This window comes from Suricata suricatta, chromosome 10 (assembly GCF_006229205.1).
Source record: "Suricata suricatta isolate VVHF042 chromosome 10, meerkat_22Aug2017_6uvM2_HiC, whole genome shotgun sequence".
Classification (NCBI taxonomy): Eukaryota; Metazoa; Chordata; class Mammalia; order Carnivora; family Herpestidae; genus Suricata; species Suricata suricatta.
Genome location: NC_043709.1, coordinates 60,392,352 through 60,412,100, shown reverse-complemented (window position 1 = coordinate 60,412,100; position 19,749 = coordinate 60,392,352). Strand labels below are relative to the sequence as shown.

General features: G+C 49.8%; 1 protein-coding gene across 2 annotated transcripts; it reads right to left on the bottom strand.

The window, feature by feature from the left end:
- Positions 1-1,735: 1,735 nt before the first annotated feature.
- Positions 1,736-19,545, bottom strand: CALCOCO1 (calcium binding and coiled-coil domain 1). 2 transcript variants are annotated; one of them, XM_029955011.1, is made up of 16 exons: positions 19,480-19,545; positions 17,175-17,349; positions 16,737-16,839; positions 15,522-15,712; positions 12,655-12,813; positions 12,094-12,242; positions 10,425-10,515; positions 7,130-7,285; positions 6,686-6,940; positions 6,092-6,217; positions 5,508-5,603; positions 5,008-5,116; positions 4,581-4,780; positions 3,816-3,922; positions 3,482-3,553; positions 1,736-2,826 (listed from the first exon to the last, which is right to left on the bottom strand). In XM_029955011.1, the coding sequence occupies exons 2-16, from the start codon at positions 17,328-17,330 to the stop codon at positions 2,649-2,651; spliced, it is 2,148 nt and encodes a 715-aa protein (XP_029810871.1). In that variant the 5' UTR covers positions 17,331-17,349; positions 19,480-19,545; the 3' UTR covers positions 1,736-2,648. The 2 variants fall into 2 exon arrangements, with proteins under 2 accessions (XP_029810871.1, XP_029810872.1); XM_029955012.1 differs by lacking the exon at positions 3,482-3,553.
- Between the last annotated feature and the right edge of the window lie 204 nt (positions 19,546-19,749).

Genomic DNA, 19,749 nt, shown 5'->3' with positions numbered 1-19,749 from the left:
AATGATCTTCCCTGAGCTCCCTGTGTCAGGGGCCAGGCGCTGGATCCTGGGGTAGGCAAATTATGAGTCAGGATGAGAAATGGCTCCAAGCTTCCCAGCCTGAAGGTGCTGATAGCACACAAGACTTATAAAGGGCAGAGAGAAGGGCTGGAGATTCTAGATATCCAGGTAGTGGAGTCTGATGAGGACCTGGGGGGCTCCATGGAGGAGTGGGTTTGGGAAGGTGAGGCAGAACTGCAGAGAAGAGGAGATGAGAATGACCCCCGTGAGGTTCTGGGGGTGGGAAAGAACAAAACCTATTCCGCAGTCCTCACAAGGGCTATTAGTCTGGCCGCCTGTGTCAGTGACCTTGTGCAGGTACCCATGTGGCTCCTGTGGGGTTGTGTGTGCCTTGGCAGGGGCTGTGGGGTGGGAGCAGGGGCTCTGGGCCCCTGTTTCTGTCTCCCTTCCTCCCCTTTTGCACTAGGTGGTGCACCCTTCAGGAAGCTGGGATGTCTGGGTTCCAGATTCTTCCCTCCCTAATCTCCCCCAGACATAAATCACAAGTGATTTCATTAAATGCACCTCCTGCTGGGGATGTTGGCTCATAATTCCTCTCTGATTAACCCCCGCTACCCCGGCAAGTTTATAGGCCAAGTGAGGGAGGGGGGCAGGAGGAGGGAAAAAGGAGAATGGGGGGAATCCCAGGTGGGTGATGGATGCCTCTGTCAGCCCAGCTCGTATTTATTAATAGTCTTAATACGGGAAGCAATAAAGGAAGAGAGGGATTCTATTAATTAAATCATTGTTATAATTAACTTTCATTAAAGGAGGATCAATAAAGAGGAGTTGAGATGGAGAGAAGAGAGATCCATTATCTCTAATTTCCTTGGAAGGGATTCAGGGAATGAGATGGGGTTGCTAGGAGACAGCAATGGGAGGGAAGAAGGAAGGATGGAAGATGTCATCCAGGTGGGGCTGGAAAGGGGGTGGACAGAGGGGGGTGGTTCAGGTGGGTGGAGAGAGGGATTGTGCAAGTTGCCCATCCAGGGGCCCTGAAGGGAAAGGAGGTGGCTGGTAAGGAAGCGACTGGGATAGGGAACGAGGGGGCTGTAGGCATGGCTTGTGCCGGGCATTGCTGAGAGCCTGGGCGAGCACGCAGGTCCTTAATAAATGCTTTACGACACTGTGTGTGTGTCTAGCTTGTGAAGCTGCTTAGAGTGGATGAATGTTTTTGTGACGGTGGAGTCAGAGTGTGCATACGGGTATGTGAGGATGGCGACGGAGGGAGAAGGGGCAGCAGGGACGGACGGAAAATCTAATAGACTTCCGAGGGATGGAGTCAAGGGCGTTTTTTACTAAGTGGTGCCCCAAAGGTGTGAACTCCTAACAGGAGTAATGCCCATCTTTAGGCCCACGGTACAGTGATGGCTGGTGAGGGTGGGCTACAGAGGGTGAAGGTGGAAACCTCCCCTGCCTTCTGAGACATGCACCTGGGCTCAGAACCTCGGGTCCCACCCCTGCCCACCCGAATCCTGAAATCCTGTCCCACCTGGACCCAGAGTGGGCTCCCTCTCCAACTGCAGTCTTCCCCAGGCCAGCTGCCCCCACTCCCTCCTCCTCTGCCCACCAAGAGGCATAGTGAGGAGAAGCTGCTGGGCACCCCCCAAGAAGGCAGGGGGGCCCCCTCCCTCCCACTCCCCTCCACGATGGTTCACGAGCCAGCTACCTGGGCCTTCATTGCTCTAGTCACACCTCATGGTAAGAACACATTTTATTAGAATCGTTATACATATCATATAAATATATTTGTCCAAACTACAGATTGGGGGAAGGATACTGACGGAAAGCTATTATTGCTGTGGGGTGGGGGTACCTGGAGAGGGAGGAAGGGCTGAGAAGTGGGGACACTTGGAACCATTTGTTCCCCCAACCCTCACAGAAGGCACAAATGCATTATTTCTTTCCATGTGAGGACACTGGGAGGTGGGGGCAGGGAGGGACAGGAGATAAAGAGTACAGAAAACCTCAGAAATACAAAAGAAACATCCAAATTTCATATCTAATGGTGTGGAAAAGGCTGGGGTGGGGGGTGCAGAAAGCAACGGGGTGGGGGACAGAAAGAACCACTGAAACTCAGAACTGAAAGAGACCTTGAAGAGGCCAAGATGTCCATGCTGGTGCCTCCATGCAGGCCCCAGGGAAAACTCAGGTAAACCAACAAAGACTGCCCCCCCCACCATGAGAGGGTGGGGTGCCCCAGTAATTGGCTTTGGGGCATCAGAGTGCACATGTGAGTGTGAGTGTGCGTGGGTGAGTGTATGTGCAGTGGTGGCGGCCTGGCGGCTGGTGTCAGTGCCAGAAGCAACCAACCCCTGGTGACGGTCTCCTCCATCCTGGTTCCTTCAAAACCGCTTTTAGGGGCAGGGGGTAAGGTCGGCCACTGCTTCCGAGAAGGATCCCTGCCTGGACAAAAGAGCCAGGCAGGAGAGGATGCAGGTGAGAGCTTGGGCTGGAAATGGCTCACGGGAGCGGCGCTTATGGAACAGAATATCATGGAGCCCAGTGTGCTGGAAAAAAGGCCTGGGACCTGTGTGTGTGTGTGTGTGTGTGTGTGTGTAGTGTAGTGTAGTGTAGTGTATTTGTGCGTGTCCTAGGGAGGGGTGAGATCACTCAAAGGTAAAGGGGTCCTGGGTGCTGAAAAAGAAGTGTCCGTCCATGTGGTCCTCCAGGGCCTCCTTATCACTCTCAGCCGGAAAGCGCTCCTTACAAATAGGGCACTCCTTCCACGGGGGGGTGGCAGGGTCCCCAGTGCTGGCCTCGGACAAGGGACCCACTGCAAAACCACTGAAGGAAACAGAGGGAAAGGAGAGGGTCAGTATGCTCCGATGCCTTCTTGCCTTGGGGACGTCAGGGACAGGGACGCATGCGCCTGGGCACACCTTGTCCCAGGAAGTCTCTCCCCTAGCCTCCCTCGCCCACAGCACCCTTCTCCCCACAGGGCTGTAGCCTCACTTCCCCAGCTCTCCATGCCCTCTCTGCTTTAGTCCCCCGCTGGTGGCTGCGGTACGCAGCCCATCCCCCAGTGCCCTGCTCTCTCCTCCCTCCATCTCCGTCTGCTGCCTAATGAGGCTGAAAATGAGTCTGACATCGTCCTTCATCTTCCTGCTCTAGCAGAGAAGGATGACAGCATCACCCCCTCCCTGCTCTGAGCCCATCTCACATCTGAGGCAAAGCTGGGGGCTAGATGATAAAATCTCTCTTCCCCCTGCCTTCCCCTCTTGACCTGCAAAAGAAAAGGGAAGGCAGAAGGGGCGATCTGATAACCTGAACACCCCACCCCTGCAGTTGCATCGCCCAGAGGGTCTCCCAGCGAAGTCAGGGAAGGAGGACAACATCTCAGGGGTGGTCAGACGATGCTGCACCCCAGTCTCCTCTCCGTTCCCATCCCTGGGGGCCCTGGTCACCTCCCTTCCTCCCCAGCTGGAGCATAGGTACCTACCTGGTGGTTGGGGAAGGGGGAGGGGCAGGAGAGAGGGGATGCAGGGCAATTTGGGCTCCACGGAAGATGGTGCTAGAACAACACAGAAGCCAGTTAAAGGCAGGGCCTCTGAGTGCACACGTGCATTGATAAGATTCGGGGAGGAATTACCTGATGGCACCTGGGATTTGGAGTTGGTGGGTGATTTTCTGTGTCAACCACACCTATGTCTCCTTTTCTTGGCTGGGGCCAAGAAGAGGGAGCTTGGGGGAAGGGCATGGGGACTATTCACCCGGATGCCCTTTCTGCTGGCCTCCTCCCACTTCCCTCATGTTCTCCCCCCTTTTTCACTCACCTGGCCATATCATAGAAGGTATTGCCCAGCTCAGGAAGAAGCAGGTTGGCCTCCTCACCTCCACTCTGGACAGCTGCCATGAGGACTGACTTCTCATCTTCAGCCTCCTGCATGGCAAAGAGATAGGGCTGGGTTTTGGGGTAAGATCCCAAGATAGGGGGACAGGGTGGGTAAGAGCAGTCTAGGCCCAGACAGTAGACAGGGGTCTGTAGTAAGAGTGAGGCAGGATAGGAGTTTTGGTTTTTCTTTCTTTTAATTTTTTTATGGTTTCTAAAAATTTATTTATTTAAAATTTTTTTTTTCTGTTTTTTATTTATTTTTGAGAGACAGAGAGAGACAGCACGAGCAGGGAAGGGTCAGAGAAAGAGGGAGACACAGACTCAGAAGTAAGCTCCAGGCTCTGAGCTGTAAGCACAGAGACCGACGGGGGGCTCGAACCCACGAACCGTGAGATCATGACCTGAGCCGAAGCTGGACGCTTAACCAACTGAGCCACCCAGGCGCCCCAAGGATAGGAGTTTTGATGAGGGCTCGTGGGTGAGAAGAGGAAGAGGGTAGGGACTAGGGGTTGGCAGTGTTGAGGTTAGTGGGTCGGACTGGATTTGAGGAGGTGGCCTTGAAGAGAGGCTGGGCTGGCCTCCTCTCCCCAAGGGAAAAGGAGAGCCCTGAATGGCTAAGGCTTCCTTTTCTGGAGGCTGGGCCACTGGGTGTGGCCGTGCCTGCCCCTGCCTCCCTGCCCCTGCTCTGTCTCCCTGCGCAGCTCACCGAGTCTGAGCTGCTCTCCTCAGCTGGCCCTGAGCGGTGGGGAGCAATGGGAGCGGGCTGGCTGATGACGACCAGGGGAGAAGCGTCTTGTGTCCCAGCAGCAGAGCCTGTGTCTCCGCGCTCACACCGGCCATAGGGAGGAACCCTCATATCTTCTGGGGACTCGTCCTCTGAGTCTGTCAGGGTGCTTGCGGGGCGGCCTGTCGGTGAGGGAGAGGGCAGAGAAGGATGGATTGTTAGAGGCTTGGCTCAGCTGTCTCCCTCTGGATGAGGGATACGGTTACACTAAACAGGGGCCAGAGTCCAGGAAGGAAAAAGGTAAAACACAGGAGGCAGACACAGCTCCCAGAGGGGTCACAGGCAGCTTTCCCCGATGAGGGAAACAGGTTGGGGGAGGAGGTGTCACAAGACAGGGGGGTGTACAGACTCGGGCCCGCAGCCGCCTCCTCGTCCTCTGTGACAGCATCCTCGTTCCACTTCTCATCGGCCACCTTCTCCAGGCGGGCCTCCAGCTTTCTCATGTACTCTAGCAGTTCCTGGAGTTGGGGGCAAAGAGGTGAGAAAGGCCGGGAAGATGCCAACCCCCGCTGCCTGGAGAGCCCTTCTTGACCCAAGAGGAACTCTGAGCTTCTCGGGACCAGATGCCTTCCCCAAAGAGGGCTGTCAGGGGCTGGGGGGAGGCAGCTCAAAGTAGAGCCTCACTCCACCCCCCAGGAGCCCTCCTTCACCTCTTACATCCCTCCCTCGCCCCTGCAGTCCTCCCCTGTTCTTCCAAGTTGACAAATGAGAGGAGCCACGGACCCATTTTTAGCCTCTGGGCCCTCTTAGATTTACCAGTCCCTAAGCCAAGAAATGATAACAAGATATGAAGTCCCCCCATGAGTCCTCAACTCTGGCATCCAAGGGGCCTGAGTCATGGGTTCTCACCTGCTTCTCCTCCTGCAACTGCTCCTTTTCCTTCTGGAGCACGCGCAGGGCTGACCGCAGCTCTGTCAGCTCCCGCTTGCTCTCCGACAACTGCACCTGAGGGAAAGTGGAGCCTAGAATGTCCCTCCAAGAACCTAGGCTCTGCAGCCTGGACCCACCAACCTAGAACCATGTTCCTCTGTGCCTCCGTCTCTCTCTTCCCCGACACAGGGGAAGCCCCAACGTTCTTCTTTGACGAGTCCCTTGTCTTGACTACAGGAGACAGTGGCCTGAGTCCAGTATCTGCCTCTCCAGCGTGGGCCTGGGTGACTGACTCTGGGCTGGGATACAAGGCCCTGGTCACAGCAGGGGCATTCTAGAATTCCCCCAATTCTCGCTATGAGGCCCAGAATATTTGCCTTGAGAACAGAAAAGGACATTGCACGTTTGAACCCAGTGAGATCTGGGATATGTGCAAGGAAGATGCCACTCAACACATAAGTAGGCACCCAGCACTTCTGAGCTCACACCCAGGACAGAGAGAAGGGCCGCTGGTGCCTCAGGAGGTGACAGGACCAGGACTCATGGGTGGTTGGGTGCCTCACCAGGCTAGAATCCTTTTCCCGGGCCAGCTCAGTCTTGAACGCTTGATTCTGGGTCTTCTCCTCCTGAACTGCCTTTTCCAGTCGAAGTATCTCTGCACTGAGCTTCAGGATCTTGTCTTTCTCTGCCTGGGACGTGGCCGAAAAGGAATGTGGGAAGGGAAAGGTGAAGGAAAAGGGACGCCGCTGGCAACAGCACCATCCCTCGATGTGTCCTTTCCTCTATTTAAATTGAGTATTTTGGGAGCAATTTCCCCTTCTTGGCTTCCTCACTCCCAATAGTTCTCAATGATGGAAGGGACATGCCAGCAAGGGGCCTTGCTGATCAGGCATGGGCATCAGGACGGGGCCCAGGGCCTAGGGCAGGAAATGTTCCCGAATCAAGGTGGTAACCAAAGGAGGTGCTATGAAGATCAGGACTGGGACACCTTGCTTAGGGATGGGTTGTACCTGGCCAGCGAACTATACCTCCCTCAGCACCCCTCCCCATCCCCGAGCCCTCTAAGCTTCTCATCCCTTTCTCCCTTCCCAGGGGATCTGACCCCAGGGAGGTGGGGGCAGCGGCCGTGAGCCTGGCAGGTCCCCCCATCCCTCTACCTCCATACTCTGCAGCAGCCCCGCCCGCTCCTTGCTCCATTGGCTTTTTTCCTCCTTCAGGTGCAGGCTGAGCTCAGCCAGCCTGCCATTGACTCCGGCCACTTCCAGGCGGCTGCGGTGTAGCTCGGCCATGGTGCGGTCCCGGGCTCCAGCTGCGCAGGCCAGCTCCTCCCCGAGAAGGGTGGCTTTCTGCTGGCTTGAAGCTGCAAGCTCCTGGGCTCCTCGAAGTTGCTCCTTTAGGGGCTCCAGCTCAGCCTCAGAAGAAAGGAGATGGGGATTAGGGCTCCCAGTGAGTATTCTCAAACCGAGAAGGTGACCAGGGTCCCTTCTACCCCGCACCGCAGCGGGACTCAAGGTTTATATTGGTTGATCTTTAGCCATGTCTTTTCCCCAGCTAGCCCTTGGAACGTCCTCTACTTCCTGCTGCCTAGGGGCTTCACTCACCACGCGCTGCTGGGCCTGGCCTAGGGTGTCCTTCATCTGGGCCACCTTGTCCTTCAGTCGCTGGGCCTGAGCCCCCTGCTCCTCCAGCCGGCCCTTTGCTTCCTGCAGCTCCAAATTTAAGCGCTGGTTTTCCTGCTGTGCCATCTGGAGCTCAGCCTGATGGAGGTGGAGAATAGGTAAGGAAAGGGGTGTTAAGTATTTGGGGTGGCTGAGGGGAGAAACCTCTGCGATGAGAGAGATCAACGTTCTGCTTCCCAGGTTTAATACAAACTCAAGCATTCAGCTCTTGTCAGCCCTTCTTGGGGTCTCTGCTCAAAGCAACTTGGTCCTGAACATCCAGTCTCCAGCTCCCATCATGAGGTAGCGGCATCACAGCCTTGGGGGGGGGGTCTTATGTGAATCTAGAGATTCCATGTACCATTTCTGCTTCTCTGCTCTTCCTTATTATTTATTTTTAATATATTTTTTTAATGTATTTATTTTTTGAGAGAGAGAGAGACAGCGTGAGCAGGGGAGGGTCAGAGAGAGAGGGAGACATAGAACCGGAAGCAGGCTGCAGGTTCTGAGCTAACTGTCAGCACAGAGCCTGATGCGGAGCTTAAACCCACGAACTGTGAGATCATGACCTGAGCTGAAGCTGGACATTTAACCGACTGAGCCACCCAGGTGCCCCTATTATTTATTTTTAAAAAAAGGTTTTATTGGGGCACCTAGGGGGCTCAGTCAGTTAAGCGTCCGGCTTTGGCTCAGGTCAGGATCTCATAGTTCATGAGTTCAGGCCCCGCATCAGGCTCTGTGCTGACGGCTCAGAACCTGGAGATTGCTTTGGATTATGTGCCTCCCTCTCTCTCTCTCTGCCCCTTCCCTACTTGTGCTTTATCTCTCTTCCTCTCTCAAAAACAAACAAACATTAAAAAAAAGGTTTTATTTATTTTTTTAAGTAACTTCTATGCCCAACATGGAGCTTAAACTCACAACCCCAAGATCAAGAGTCGCTTGCTCCACCAACTGAGCCAGCCAGGCACCCCTCTGCTCTTCTTTTTATTTTTTAAAAAATGTTTTATTTACTTTTGAGAGAGAGAGAGAGAGAGAGACAGCATGAGCAGAGGAGGGTAAGAGAGAGAGGGAGACACAGAATCTGAAGACAGGCTCCAGGCTCTGAGCTAGCTGTTGGCACAGAGCCTGACGTGGCGCTCGAACCCATGAACCGCGAGATCATGACCTGAGCCGAAGTTGGACACTCAACTGACTGAGCCACCCAGGCGCCCTATTGCTCTTCCTTTTAGATCAAAACTTAGTCTGGATGCCCTATGGGGCCCTCAAACTCAGCATATTCTACTTCCTACTCCGCTCCTTTCCACTCTAATTTCTGCCTGTGCTACTATTTCCTAGGTCACTCATGCTGGATTCCTTGGTGCCAGGCTTGGCTCTGTTCTTTCCTTAGTGACCCCAAGAAAAGTCTTTTGCTTCTCCATCTTCCATCTTGTTCACAGCCATTTTCTCTTTTCTACTATCGCAGAAACCATGTTAGCTCAGGATCTGGTCATTTCTTACTTGGATTATGGAACGATCTCATAACTAGTTCATTTCCCAGGAGGAAATCACATTCATCTTCTGTTAAGTACCACTTCAGTCCATGTCACCCCCTGAAAATCACGATGCCTCTCATTTGCTTACAGATAAAGACTAACTCCAGATTCTCTGCAATCTGACCTAGGCCTTGCCTCAAACTCTCCACTCACACCTTCAATTGGCCTGAGTGTTCTGGACTCTCAGCCTCTGCATGCGTCTTTCTCAGTTCCAGAACAGCCTCCCTCTCAACTCTGTCTACTCAAATTCTACCTACTCTTTACTGCTGAGCAAATGGTTTTCAGATAATCTTCCACGGAAGTCTAGAGTTTGCTGGAAGCCACGGAGAGGTTCTGCAAATATGTGATTTGAGCTCCTTGTAAATAATTTAAAAAAATAAGTGAGAAAAACAACACACAAGCTCACAAGTTAACTCAATGGGGATCACCAATCCACTGATATGTGCTTCTGAGTTAATTCACTTTTTTTTTTAAAGGTTAATTTATTTTTGGTACAAACCTCAGAATGAAGTTTCTATTGGATTTTCTTTTTGTTTGAAAAGTAAACTAAGATGGCATGGTGGACAGTTTAAAAACTGCTGTCAGGGGCACCTGGGTGGCTCAGTCAGTTAAGCGTCCAACTTTGGCTCAGGTCATGATCTCACGGGCAGTGAGTTCGAGCCCAGCGCTGGGCTCTGGGCTGATAGGCCAGATCCTGAAGCCTGCTTCAGATTCTGTATCTCCCTCTCTCTCTGACCCTTCCCTGCTCACACTCTGTCTTTCTCTCTCTCTTAAAAATAAACATTAAAACTTAAAAAACAAATCAAAGTGTTCTTAGTATTGTACAACCAAAACTCAACACAGAAATATATTCGCGGCTGAGGCTGACAGAACAGCTATCTGGAGCCTCTGATTTCAAGGTCTGGCATCCATCAGAATTACCTGATCACTTTGTCACCTTATAAGTTAACATTGTACATCTGAATTTATAGAAATAGGGGCACCTGGGTGGCTCAGTCGGTGGTGCATCTGACTTTGGCTCATGTCATGAGCTCATGGCCTGTGAGTTTGAGCACCACGTCGGGCTCTGTGCTGACAGCTCAGAGCCTGGATCCTGTTTTGGATTCAGTCTCCCTCTCTCTCTTGCCCCTCCCCAACTCGTGCTCTGTCTCTCCCTCTCTCAAAAATAAATATTCAAGAAAATAAATACTTGAATTTATAAAAATAAATTTATAGTAATAAACTATTGGTTTTATCTATTCAATGAGGTTCCACATAAGATGTAAAACTTTACTGCACGGTGGGAAGGAAAACCAAAAAAGCTGTAAAATACTAGCCTAGTTTATGCCTCTCTTTTGCTTTTTTTTTTTTTTTCCCCCAGGACACTCTTTGCCCAATGTGGGGCTTGAACTTATACCCGGAGATCAAGAGTCACATGCTCTACTGACTGAGCCACCCAGTTATCCCTGCCCCCTTCTAATGACCCTAACAACATGTGGTCTTGTCCACTTCCGGGAGCATCTTAACACTATTATTCTTTCCCTGGTGATGCTGAATATATTCCACTTTGACCAATCTTGATTTGGGTCTACACTGTATGTTTCCTAGGACAGTGTGTACAATGTCCTCTTTACATTTTTTATCAGCTTCGGTGCCCGGCACTCAGAAGGGCCTCAACACAGTGGATGCAGAACAGTTGAGAAAGCAAACCGACTCTGAGCCCCTACCTCGCTCTGCTCCTTGTCTGCCTGCACTTCTTTCAGTTGCCCGAGGAGCTTCTCCTGTTCCCGAGTCAGGGCCTTCACGGTGTCTCTCACCCTGTACGTGGGGACATGGAACGTCAGGCAACCCAGCTGGTCACCACAGAAGAAATGAAGGACGTGGACTTCTGGCTTTAGCTCTTTTTCTGGGGCCCCTCTGGGCCCACACCTCCACCTGTCTATGGGATGCTCAAATCCCCAGAAATCCTGAGTATCCGAGATGCCTCATTCTAGAGCACAATCTAGAAATAAACAGTCTGTCTGTTCTCTTTATGTGTCGTTTTAAGGCATGTTCTGCTGATGGCTACCTAGTCATTTTCATTCAATCAAGAGATCAGAATCCAGTCTTTTGTTAGACAAGGGACAGCCGTGATAGATTATAAACTTTGGATCTGGATCAGAAGTTGGAAGACTTTTTTCTGTTGAGGGCCTGGTAATAAATACTTCGGGCTTTGCAGGCTATGAGGATTCTGTGGCAATTATTCAATTCCGCCACTGTAGTGTTAAAGCAGCCACAGACATGTAAATAAATAAGCATGGCTGTTTCAATAAAACTTTATTTATGAACACTGACATTTGCATTTCAGGTCATTTTCACATCACAAAGTATTTTTCTTCTTTTGTTTAACCGATAATTCATCGCTAAAACCATTAAAACTCACGGGCTGTACAAAAACAGGTGGCAAGGCTAGATCTGGCATATAGGGCTGTAGGTTTACTGACCCCTGGGCTAGACAGTCCCTAATCTTTCCCAGATGCTCAGTCTGATCCCTGCTTTTCTATTCCATGATTCAGAACCTAGACATTTACTATCTCCCTAGGGCAAGACTAACATAACCTACACTGGAGAAGCCTCAGGGAGTAACTCACTTTTTAACTCTGGGCCTTGGCTAGAATTCCTCTTTCCTTTAAGAGAGTTTAAAAATATACATAAAATCTACCGGTGCTGAATGTAAGAGACTTAAATACATGATTTGATGAAAGAAAGAACTAGAGTATTTCTCCTGGCGAAAATGTGAAGGCCAGGCACGGGAAGTGGTCAGTTTGTGTGCCACTTGGTAAGAACAATAGTCTGGCAACAGAAAGAAATTCATTCTGTGTGACCCCAGACAAGAGTTATAAAAATAACAGCTGTCTGATATTCAAAAGAGGCTGCCTTCTAAGGTAGTGACCCTCTCAATGATATGACAAGCCTCCAAGTGCTAAGATTCTATGACTTATACCTTTTTTCAGAGGAGAGATCCCGTCACATTTCTGGATCACCAGTTTGGACATTCCCTAACAGCGAGAATGGAGTCTCATTTTCTTTGCTGTGACAAAATCTGAAATCCATCCTCTCTTATCTTGTGTCGACTGTTCTATTCATTCTTATCCTCTAAATCCTCCACTCCTAGCTCCTGCTTAGCCTTTGTGGCAGCCTAAATAGTAACTACGATTACCTCTGAAGATGAGGAATACAGAACAGGCTTAGGAAGGACGGAAGAGCTAGGCAGGGAAGTGGAACAGCCTGAGTGAGGTTGAAAGGGGAAGGAGCCTCATCAGGCAAAGTGCCCGTTCGCCTGGCTGAAACAGGAGGCTGGACTTTGGAGGTGATAGGAAATGCAGGGAAGTGAGAGGGGTGGAGGGGTGCCCTCACCTGTCCAGTTCCACCTCCTTTGTCAGCACTTTCTCACTGATGGCCTGGATGTCATCTTCTAGCTCCAGGATGCGTGCCACGTGGTCTCCCTGTTGCCGGCTCAGGATGTCCCTCTCTTCTATGAGTTCCCCGTGGGACCGGGAAAGCCCCTAGAATCAAGGTTCCCCCCCAAGAAGAATGAAGTTGAGACCCACCTCTCAAAGAACAGAATAAGGGCTTAGGAGGAGCATACCAGACTTTGCCTGTTCTCACCCCCCTACCCTGTCGCTTTCCTTGAAAACAGAACTGCCAGAGAGCATTCCTTGACTGGTGAATAGGGCCACCTCCACCCCACCTCCGAGCTCCTGCGTGCAAAGACCTGAGTCTTGTTACATTACATTTGGGGATGTGTCTCCTGTCACGTCAAGTTTAATTCTCCTTGTTACCCCTTAAAGCTATGTTTTTGATGCCAGAACCATCTTAAAAGCCCACTAACATCTCTCCTTTCCCATCTTCGTTGGGTTCGAATTTTGGACCCTCGGTGAGCGGCTGGGCCCCGTCCCCCATCTGGCCGACTCCCACCTTGTACTGCTCCGTCAGCTCCGCGTGCTCCTGCCTGGCAGTTGCCAGAGCCGTCTCCAGCCCCTGCACTTGACTCCTCAGCTCCGTCACCTGTCCCTCCAGCTGCAGCTTCAGTTGCATCAGGTCATTTCTCTCTTGCTGGCTCTCATCCAGCTGGTTCTACAGGGAGCGGGATGAGGAGGGGGGTGTGTTCATGAAGGTGCTGTCCCCCTCACTCTGCAGGCGCATTCGGGGCTGGGAGATTACATCAGTACAAGCTACAAAGGGCTGAGTAAGGTGACGCTTGTGTGTTCCCGAATCCTGCCCACCACCAGTCAGACACACCAGCTCTTGACACTCTTGGAAGATGTCTTTCTCAATCCACACAGACACAAGGGATGGCTCCCTGAATTTGACCTTATCTATTCTGGAACATGACAGAGGTAGGTTTAAATCTCCAATAGAATTTTTGATAGCTATATCACTTTTTTTTTTAATATTTACCTATTTTTTGAGAGAGAGACAGAATGTGAGTGGGGGAGGGGCAGAGAGAGGGAGACACCAAATCTGAAGCAGGTTCTAGGCTCTGAGCTGTCGGCATGGAGCCTGACATGGGGCTCAAACCCACGAACTGTGAGATCATGACCTGAACCAAAATCAGACACTCAACCAACCAAGCCACTTAGGCGCCCTGCTAGCTATGTCACTTTGAATGAATTATGTAACTTCTCTGAGTCTCTGTCCTCATTTGTAAAGTGATCTCTTAGCCTAGGTTTTTGAAAGGTAATTATAATGAGGCTACTGAATGTAAAAACAATACAGAAGATACCCAGATGGCCAACAGACACATGAAAAGTTGTTCAACATCACGCATCATCAGGGAAATGCAAATCAAAACCACAATGAGATACCATCTCACACCTGTCAGAGTGGCTAAAATCAAAAACCCAAGGAACAACAGGTGTTGGCAAAGACGTGGAGAAAAAGGGATCCTCATGCACTGATGGTGGGAATGCAAACTGATGCAGCCACTGTGGCAAATGGTACGGATATACCTCACAAAATTAAAATAGAACTACCCTACAGTCCAGTAATCACACTACTGGGTATTTACTAAAAAATACGAAAACACTAGGGGCCCACGGGTGGCTCAGTAAGTTAAGCGTCTGACTTCGGCTCAAGTCATGATCTCCCGGTCTGTGGATTTGAGCCCTGCATCGGGCTCTGTACTGACAGCTCAGTGCCTGGAGCCTGCTTCAGATTCTGTGTCTCCTTCTCTCTCTGTCTTTCCCTACCTCGTGCTCTGTCTCTCTCATAAATAAATAAACATTCAAAAACTTTTTTTAAATATATGAAACCACTAATTCAAAGGGATACATGCACCCCAATGTTTACAGCAGCATTATCTACAATAGTCAAATTATGGAAGCACCCCAAGTGTCTATTAGTTGAAGAATGGATAAAGAAAACATGGTGTGTATATATATACCATGGAATATCACTCAGCCAAGAAAAGGAATGAAATCTTGCCATTTGTAACAACATGGATGAAGCGAGAGAGTATAATGCTAAGTGAAATCAGTCAGTCAGAGAAAGACACATACCATATGATTTCACTTTTATGTGGAATTTAAGAAATAGAACAAACAAGCAAAGGAAAAAAAGAGATACAAACTAAGAAACAGACTCTTTACTATAGAGGATAAACTGATGGTGATCAGAGCGGAGGTAGATCAGAGGATGGGTGAAATGGGTGATAAAGACTAAAGAATACACTTATCATACTGAGTACTGATTAATATACATGGAACTGCAGAATCACTATATTGTACATCTGAAACTAACATAACACTGTGTGTTAACTACGTTAGAATTAAAATAAAAACTTAATATAAAAAAACCCCCCACAACACAGGGTAGGTGCTCACACATTTCTGACTTAGTTAAGATATAGACATCTGCCTAGTCTTGTATTGATCCGTGTGTTTAGAGGGTTCTAGAAGGCAAGAGTTTATCTAAATCACAGACAAGGCACCCATTCTCACCCTCTGAGCACTTCCTCAAGTCTGTCTGTCTTGTCGGGGGAGTGCACTTTCTCCCCACTTTCCCTGTCCCTGATCTTCCTTCAGGAAGTCCTTGCCAACATCGGCCCCTGCTCTCTAACTCTTCTCTGTTTAGTCTATCTGGTCCCATAGAAAAAGAATATAAGCCATGTATATAGTGTTTAAACTTCCTAGTAAATAGTCAAAAAAAGTAACAAGAAACAGGTGAGATCATTTTAATGGCATTTTAGCCAACTCAGGGTATCCAAAATATTATCATTTCAATATCCAAAATATTACATTTCAGCAATATAAAAAGTTACTGATATCTTTTACTTTTTTAAAAAATACTAAGTCCTCAAAATCTTTTGTGTATGTTCCCCGTATAGTACACCTCAGTTTGGACCAGTCACATTTCAAGTGCTTAGGAGCCTCCAGTATTGGACGGTGCAGGTGTGGGGCCCTACAATCTGCTCTCGCTGCTCACCTGTCCTGGAAGTGGGACTCATACTCCCCTTCCCCGAACATTCCTTCCCTGGAGTGGCCTCCCTCCACCCTTTGGATCATCCTATCGGGCCTAGGACAGGATGTGGCACTTGGGAGAAGGAATGTTCAAAAAGTACTTGTGAAATCTCGAGTGACCTGGGCCTGTGGGTAGCTTGCTTTCCTGCCCTACATGTTTGCGTCTATGTTAGATCAAGGCTTTCTTAATGGCCGGATTGTGTAAGTCCTGGTGAGATCCTCAGTTGAAGCCGCAGCCCAGGAGAAGGTAAAGTGAGAAGCAGTCGTTCGCCACGCAGCCCTCCCACTGCCTGCCTGGGAGCAGCTCTGTGACTGTGTTCTCACCTGCAGCACAGTGGCCTTGGGGACGACCAGCAGGATGTCAGAGCCGCCATCGGTCTCCTCCAGGGTCACCAGTTCGTCCATGGGCCTTGGCTCTCGGAACTGGAAAGGGGGGCTCTGCCCACACACCCGGCCCTGGCGGTTCACATATCGGAACTGGTAGAGCTGGGCTCCAGGTTTGGGCAGGTAGCTGGCTGTGGGAAGAGAATGGACCCAGGACCCCAATATGATCCCAGGCCCTCAAGCGCTTGGCAGTCTCCCTTCCCCTTGATGTGTCTTTTTTTTTTTTTTTAATTAAAACAAAGTTTTTTTTTAGAGAGAGAAAGAGCACCAGATGGGGAGAGAGAGAGAAAGAGAGAGAGAATCTTAAGCAGGCTCCATGCTCAGCACAGAACCCAACTTGGGGCTTGATCCCACAACCCCCAGGATCATGACCTGCTCTGAAATCAAGAGTCGGATGCTCAACTGACTGAGCCAGTCAGGCACCCCCACCTTGATGTGTCTGATCACCCACTGTCATTGGCTCCAGCCCCTTGTTCCCTGTTCCACATACTGTTTTCTTTTCTCTCTACCTCCCACAGGCTATTTCTGTTTCCTAGGATACTCTTCCCCCTCCTTTCTGCCTAAGCCTATCCTTCTTTTCTTTCCCAAACCTACTTTCCCTAAGGGTAATAATAATGCTGATATTTATCACTTACTGGGTGCCCACCCCGTACCAGGCACCATGCTAACCCTTTACCTCCATCACTTTAAACCTTCATATTGTCCCTATAAGCCATGCATTCCTTTTTACTGTTAAGATAATAGAAACAGAGACATTAAGTAATTTGTACAAGGTCCAATAGCTTGTAAGTATTAGAGTTGAGATTTGAATCCAGGTCTTTCAGAACCTAATGACTACCTTCTTCTCAATCTACAACACCGCCTTTCCCTCTTTCCTACCCCTAGTTTCCTGAGAGGACTTCTTTTTTCTTTGGGATAGGGGGTTAGGTGACAGGATTCCTGGCCCTTGACAGCTCCTTCCATCTCTAAGTCCCTGATTCTGTAATAATCCCACAATTCTATGTCTGCTGAGGCCTGTTGCATATAGTTCTTACTTATTAGCCCTTATTTTTTCTTGTCGTCTGTGCCTAATTTTGGTTTCTGAGCCCACTATCTTCCTCCAAACTTCTATTCCCCTTAGTTCCTCCCTCCCGGACCTTCCATGTTCCCTCGTACCTTGGAACTGGACACTGGCATGGACAGGGGAACCATCAGTTGCACTTTCAGGCACCGAAGACCACACAAAAGTGTGGTAATCCCGAACACAGGCAGCCTCCACCTGTGAAGGCCCAGGGTGGGAGAGGGGTATGGTGATGGAGCTATGAGCTATGAACGGCAGAAAGGGCTGAGCGACTGAAAGGGGGACAGGATGCTGTTACAGTGACAGTGGTGATGACAGATAGGGAAAGTGGAGGGATCCTTTGTGGCAGGAGAGAGCAAAGCTAAGATGGGGAGAAGATGAGCCTTGCCTACACAGATGGCTTCCGTCATCTGCGACATCGTTGCCCTTCTTCTCTATCAACATGAGGTTGAGAATCCAAGAACTAGGTCATTCCCCTGATTCCAACCAACCCATAGCTTATAAGTCCAAGCCAAAAGGGGTTTCAGGGATACCTTGAAGATGCCAATCCAGTCGCTGGCGCTGGGCACGGTGCCTGGGGGAAGGGTGTAGTGACATTCCACCTTGGTGTTGGGGACGTAGGTCCGGGCTACATTCAGAAAGTTGACTCCGCCCCGGGAATGTGCCCGGCTTAGTGATGATTCTTCCATCCTCAAGATATCTGGCCTCCTATGAAATAAAGGGTTAATATCTTAAAAATCTCTCCAACACCATCCCCACCCACTCACAGCTCCTGCCACTACACTCAGAGATGAAGGCATATTTTGTACCTAGCCCCTAAGGGTTATAGAACCTCTTAGAGGTATCATTTTTAGTCTCCAGAACACAGGTCTGGCCTTCTGAGTAAGTCCCCATCGTGTCTCACATTGTACCCTCTCTGAGTCACAGACTTCCTAGGGTAAGATATCTCTCATTTCTGCTTCCCTTTCACAGTTCCATTGACCAAGTCTCAGTACCCCAGGCTCTACCCCCTGAGTCCCTCCTTTCTCACCTCTTAACATACTTGAGCATTCCAAATTCTTCAGCCTCCACCCTCCCCATCCCATCCCCCATATCTTTTGGCTCTTGAATTCAAAATCCAACTTATATGTGGGGCCCCCTCATTCCGAGCAGGTTTCCTTGCTTACTCCAGCTGTACCCAGGAATAGCTTATGACACCTGAACACAGTAAACGATCTCTGAAAGTAATGACTGAGTCTTCAGAGCAAAAATACGGCTGGTGGAGGGGACCAACAGCCCGATCCTCAGGCCCCTCACATCTTGGTTCTTTCTCCTCTCTGAGTTGTCTACCCTCATGAATTAAAAAAAAAAAAAAAGCTTCTGCTCTCATTCAAGAGACAAAAGGAAAGGGAGGATATAAAGAAAGACAGGTTCTGCCTCTCAACTTCAGGAAGTCAAGAATTCTGGAGGCGGCTGCTTCAAGGGTGGGGTGAAAACATCAGCAGGAACGTGATGGTGTGGGGAGATGGAATGTGGGAGCCTGGAGCCAGGAAAGTCCCACCCCTGGATAGGGGATAGACTGGAAGGTGGGAAGTAAGGGGCTCATCATATATATATGATGTTGAGAGAAGGGAAGGATAATTCAAAAATAACCTAACGTTCTTTTCTTCAGGTTCTTGCCTGTAGCAGAACTAGAAGCCTACTGGTCTGACTCTGTTAACCCAGCTGCAGTGTTTTCCTCCCCATTTTCTCTCTGCCCCCTTAGGCCTCAATTCTAAGTGTCTGGATGTGTAGTTTGAGGCATGCTATGGGACAGGATTGACAGGAAGAGGTGATCCAAGTTAGGTGGGGAGAGTTAATTAGGAAATATGGGGATGGAGTGAGGAACAACAACAGTAATCAACACGACTCCTCAGCCCCGGGCTGTGAGATGATGGCTCTTGTCATCACTCCTCTCCAGCCCACTAATCTTCATCCTGTGTCAACCACAGAGGACGGCGTCCAATCAGCCATGGCCACTAGTCATGTGTACACCCCCAGACAACACAAACCCACGCCAGGCTGAAGTCCGGAGCTAGGAACTTTAAAAAAACAACAGGATTTCAGTAGAGAAGGAAAGGTGGGCCAGCTCTACAAAAAGAAGCAACTTCTCCCTCCAAAATATGGATTGCATTGGGGACAAGAGGTTTCTTTGGGGTTTAATCTCTGAAAAATTCCTAGTTAAAATTTGTCCATGTTTTCTCCAAATATAATTCTTCCAGCTTTTTAAGTGGGGGATGCATCGTCCCCACAGAGCTAAGCCTGCAGAATCCCAAATACTCCCCACAAAGAAAATCCATAACAGCTGGAAACATTCACCAGACCTGAAACAAAGCTCTGGGCACCTAAAGTATATGTGTGTAACTAGATTCAAATGTTTGTGGGGGTGGAGGGGGCTCCCACCCCTCAACTCTGTAGGCCTCTAGCGTTCCTTAACATTCTACCACTTGGATTCAGCATAGTAAAGGCCTTTGCATTGGGGCGAGAGGGTAAGGAGAAAGGGAAGGTTTGTGAGGGTCAAGTCCTGCCTGGGAGAGAACGAGTAAATATTTCGGTGTCTCCCAACTACCTTAAGCGTAACAAGCTTTATAAAGAAGTGAGGGGAAGGTGAGAACACCGCCCCCCCCCCCCCTCCATCAAAGCCTCCTCGAGACCAAGAACTCTCAAAACAGGAGGGGTGGCTTTTCCAGTACGGAAAGTGTTAAAACCCGAACCTTCCTGCATTCCCCTTCCACAGTTCTCTTAGATTACTCTTTAACAGACTGGAAAGTGGGGTGACCCCCGCATTAGATCGCCCCCAAATTAGGCCAAGTTTCTTACCCCACACACGGATCAGCTGTTCCCTCACCTTCCACCAACAACAAAAACAGCACTCCGACTCCTGGAGGGGAGGGAGAAAAGTGGACGTGAGGGCTTCTGGGTTTTGTGGTTTTCCTGCCCTCTTTTGTCGGCGAGCCGGCCTGGATGTAGAACTACATATCCCAGGAAGCTGTGCAAGAGGAGGGCGGAGCAGAGAGGGGCCGTGGCGACGGCTTCACCATGGCATTTTGGGAGGCGTAGTTCCCACTTCCATGACTGCAAACGAGAGTG